Source organism: Gigantopelta aegis, unplaced genomic scaffold (genome assembly GCF_016097555.1).
Source record: "Gigantopelta aegis isolate Gae_Host unplaced genomic scaffold, Gae_host_genome ctg10510_pilon_pilon, whole genome shotgun sequence".
Lineage (NCBI taxonomy): Eukaryota > Metazoa > Mollusca > Gastropoda > Neomphalida > Peltospiridae > Gigantopelta > Gigantopelta aegis.
Window position 1 is genome coordinate 1 of NW_024532381.1, and position 4,877 is coordinate 4,877.

Below are 4,877 nucleotides of genomic sequence, written 5' to 3' on the forward strand. Positions count from 1 at the left end.
TGTAGTAATAACCACTGTCACTACACTGCGGTAGGTTTAAAACTGAAATATCTCAATGCAGAGTTGCCAGTGTAAGATTAATATAGTTTAGCACTAGAATTTTTCAGTTCTTGTAATGAAGGGTTGTATAGTGGTCTGGGAAGATATAGTTGATCATAATTAACATCATTGCTGTTTGTGGTTATCTTACAGCTGTTTGTCAAGCCATCAAGTCCAAATTCAAATTGCAGTGGATTTTCTATCGACAATGTAATGAGTCCATCCTTTTGTATTTTGATTCAACAAACTGGGCATATTATTCTGCGAAATGACTTTTAAGTAACCTGAATGCATTTTATCTTACCAAACATGTATAAAATATAATGGGTTGCATAAACGCAATCGTTTAATACTTGGTTATTGTTACAGTAAACTGCATTTTATATTAATATCCAATTGTACTAACCAATGGTTTTAGCGTACCTAGTGTCGCGAATGCAGCAAACTCAGGACTTTAATACTTTGGTTTATTGTACAGTAAAGCACAATGTGTTCTAGCTAGCAATAAATAGGGGCGCTGCGCCCTAACCCCGTTTTTTGCCAAATGCCGTGATTTGTTTCTGCATTGTTAGTGGTAATTTGATCAAAGCAGAATTGTCTTTACAATTGGGAGATAATATCAAACATTTAATAGGTCTTCACCTGATACTGCTTCTGCTATAAAAAGTATTGGTAAAAATGTTATAATTATACTAACACAATAAATTATAAATATACCTGTTATCTCTATCCATAGGTTTTGTTGAGATTGATTTTTGTTGTTATAAAATAATTGACTATGTTTCTGTCTTTGTGCAATATTAACCTTTTGTCGTTTGTAAAAATTACATGAAGGACATAACAGTTTTCTCTCTTTTCCAGTGTCCCACAAAGTCATGTCCGCATTCTTTGCAATGAAACTTGGATCGTCTATTTCAGAATCATTGTAGAAAAAACTTAAATCCAGAATTTGAAGTCTTATGAAATTTCCTTCTGTTTCCACAATACACGTACATTCTTTTTCAGATGCAAGTGAGTTTGGAAATCCAGGGCTTTTCAAGTATATAACCGAACTGGAAGTATTTCGTTCCAGGGATACGTCAGTACATATGTCCAGCGTCGAGTTGTCTGAAAGGAAAATTACAAATCAACTTAAATTTTAACTTTTCTACCTAAAACAACATATGTAAATTTCTTTTCTGATGTAAGTGAGTTTAGAAATCTGTGGCTTTTTAGCTATATTACTGCAGAGTATCATGTTCTCCGAATATGTCTATACACATATAAAAGGTACATACTATATATATAAAAATAAAAATATATTTTTTAGGTGATCCAACCTTTTGTAATACATTTTATACATAATGTATTGTTCAAAATTAATTTTGCTCTAGAATATTATATTTCATAACATTGTGTTTTACAGATTTCAGATACATGTGATATGTACGATGACATGTTTCAATTTGCTGTATTAGCGATGCATGTTTTTATAATCTTTCCAAATCATGCAATCAGTATAAATACTAGTAATACAGAAATAAATTAAGTAATAAATGACACACCATGCTGCATTATTTGCCTCAATTTAACTTTGAATGTAAAACAAAACGCTGATGTATTATTGGACTCAAGACGTACAAAACAAAACCAAAAAAAAGACGGACCCGAGTTAGCTCTCATTTTAACTTGTTTCAGACTAACAGAGCATGTATATTTGGTATGTCATTTAATTGGTTTAAAACTTCATAACAAAGGCAGCAAACTCAGAACTATTTTTAAAATAAGGAAATGCTCTATATTTTGTATCGCACTTATGTTAAATAAAATATGTTTTTATTGCATGGTGAGAATTGTTTTATTTTATTACCATAGTAAACTTAAACGGGTATAAATACCATGGACAGCCAACTGGTATGTGGTTCTGTCTATGTACAATTTAATTTTAAAACACAAAGAAGCCACCACAGAGGGCATTTTTAATACAGGATACTATTTACATGAAGGACATAACAATTTTTCTTTTTCGTGTTCCTAGTCACGATAATCTCTGGAATTACTTGGATCTTCTATTTCAGAATCATTGTAGAAAAAACTTAAATCCAGAATTTGAAATCTCATTATTCAATTGGTGATGTGTGGGATGGCATTGGTGAGTAGACGAAGGCATAAGTAATTGTGTTTACATTACAAATGGGAGATATTTTCAAATGTTAAATATATTAAATAGACTTTACCTGGTACTCTTTAACGTTATATTATTAGTTTACAATTATTAGTTTACTACAACAGTAAATGGTAGACTTACCTGTTATCTCTATCCACAGATTTTGTTGAGACAGATTTTTGTTGTTGTAAAATATTTGAACATGTTTTTGTCCGTTGGTGATGTTAAGCTTTTGTTTTTTGAAAGATGAACATGTCAAAGCTGGACAAGACAGGTTTCTCTCTTTTTCTGTGTCCCACAAAGTCTTGTCAGCATTATTTGCTGTGAAACTGGGATGTTCGCCTTTAGAATCATTGTACAAAAAACTTAAATCCAGAATTTGAAATCTCATGAAATTTCCTTCTGTTTTCACAATACACGTACATTCTTTATTAGATGCAAGTGAGTCTCGAAATCCGGGGCTTTTCAGGTATATAACCGAACTGGATGTATTTCGTTCCAGGGAGACGTCAGTGCACATATCCAGCGTCGAGTTGTCTGAAAGGACAATTACAAATCAACTTAAATTTTAACTTTTCTGCCTATAAACAACATACGTAAATTCCCTTTCTGATGCAAATAGATTTTTAGCTATATTACTGCAGAATATTATGTCTCCGAATATGTCTATATACATATCAAGGGTCCATAAAATAGATATGTATACTGTTACACATATAAATATTCCCAAAACACATTACTTTTATTTTATTTTTTTATTTATTTCCCCCAGTCCATTCTGACCATGTCAAGGGTTGGGGAGCCTTGAACACAACACTTGTTATACATACATGTATTGTTCAAAATGAATTTTGCTCTAAAGTTTATATTTCACAACATTGTGTTTTACAGATTTCAAATACATGTGATATGTACGATGACATGTTTTAATTTGCTGTATTAGCGATGCATGTTTTTATAATCTTTCCAAATCATACAATCAGTATAAATACTATTAATTCAGAAATAAATTAAGTAATAAATGACACACCATGCTAAATTATTTGCCTCAATTTAACTTTGAACGTAAAACAAAACGCTGATGTATTATTGGAGGCTTACAAGCAAAGACGGTCCTGAGTTTGCTCTCATTTTAACTTGTTTCAGACTAACAGGGCATGCATATTTGATATATCATTTAATTGGTTTAAAACTTGATAACAAAGGCAGCAAACTCAGGACTCTTTTTTAAATAGTAAATGCTCTACATTTTGTATCACACATATGTTGAATAAATTGTTCAATAAAATGTGTTTTATTGCATGGTCAGTCTTTATTACTATAGTAAACTTAAATGAGTATAAATAACATGGCATAACAACTGGTATGTGGTTCTGTCTATATTTAAAAATACAAATAAGGCACCACAGAGGGCATTTTTGATACAGAATAGGATACCTTTTCATAAAGTTTTGTTTTTCTTTCTCCGACGATAATTGGAGAATTAGTTCAATGTCCTAACAAAAACACATGTAACAGCATTAAATATTTTAGATAAGCATAGTATATATTTTAAAGATACGTATATCACTTTTAATTAATAATTAATAATGTCGGTATGTTTTACTCTAAATAATAATGAACAAAATCTGTAAAAAAAAATAGATAACTCCTAAAACACCAAATGTGTGCAACTCTCGTTTACCCAGTCTTCATATATTATTTTTCTCGAGGACCACGTTCAGTGGAACAAGTCAATTCCTGAATTCCTGGATGGTGTGGGACATAGCATCTTTATCAGCAAGCGCAATATGAAGGGAAGCTGCCTCTTTATTTATTATTATAATTAATTGCCATATGAATTATTGATATATGTTTCCTAGTATAAAATCCTAAAAACCTGTTTCTTTTCCTTTCTAGTTTTTCCTGTTTTCTATGTTAATTTTTTGTTTCCATTTCCCCCTGTTTTCCTCCGATATGATTTTATGGTTTACACACTACTATAATATGTATAATGAGTGGACGAAATACACCACCATACTCACTGTTCACACAGTTGTACTTCACTTGTGCTGCTGTAATGTTCTTGCATTTGTGGAAGTCACGAGATTTCAGCACGTCATGTTCACACTGCGACTTCCCGTTACATAGTGTGAATATCCATTTTGAATATGTAACTTCATTACATAGTGAAGTGTTCATTGACACTGTACAGCTGTTATCTGTGTGGTGTCCTCCCGCAACTTGTATGACGTGTATCACTGTTCCCGCGTCACAGGTGAGATCCAGATCGCTGTACTACTGGGCTACGTCCCGCCCCCATTCTGATGATGTTATTTCAGTCATAAATTAATTAACTAATTTTCTTTTCCTTTGCACTAAACGCAAAACAAACCAGGAATAAACAATGTCGGCAACCAACCACAACACAGGATCCGCACCAAGCGTAGGAGGGGTAAGAGACAAACATGGCGGAAGCAGGTGAACATTGGGGGGGGGGGGGGCTGAATCAGCAGGGGGTGCTGGATACTTCTGAATCAAAAATCTTAGTACATTTTATTTGTAGAATGCAGGAAATTGCATTTCAGAACATCTAGTTTTCAAAATTTACGCCCTCAATCTAAGTCGGCTCCCCCAGCCAATGTCTACTTTGTTCCGCCGTGCCTGTGAATGATTGAGATCGAGGGAGCGAAGCGCCCTTGCTTTAGGGGGT

General features: G+C 33.1%; 1 protein-coding gene across 1 annotated transcript; it reads right to left on the reverse strand.

The window, feature by feature from the left end:
- Positions 1-1,032: 1,032 nt before the first annotated feature.
- Positions 1,033-4,447, reverse strand: LOC121390876 (the record flags this gene model as incomplete). Its single annotated transcript, XM_041522744.1, has 3 exons — positions 4,210-4,447; positions 2,303-2,722; positions 1,033-1,146 (listed from the first exon to the last, which is right to left on the reverse strand). Coding segments are annotated over exons 1-3 (691 nt in total), but the record flags the coding sequence as incomplete, so codon positions are not given.
- Positions 4,448-4,877: the final 430 nt, after the last annotated feature.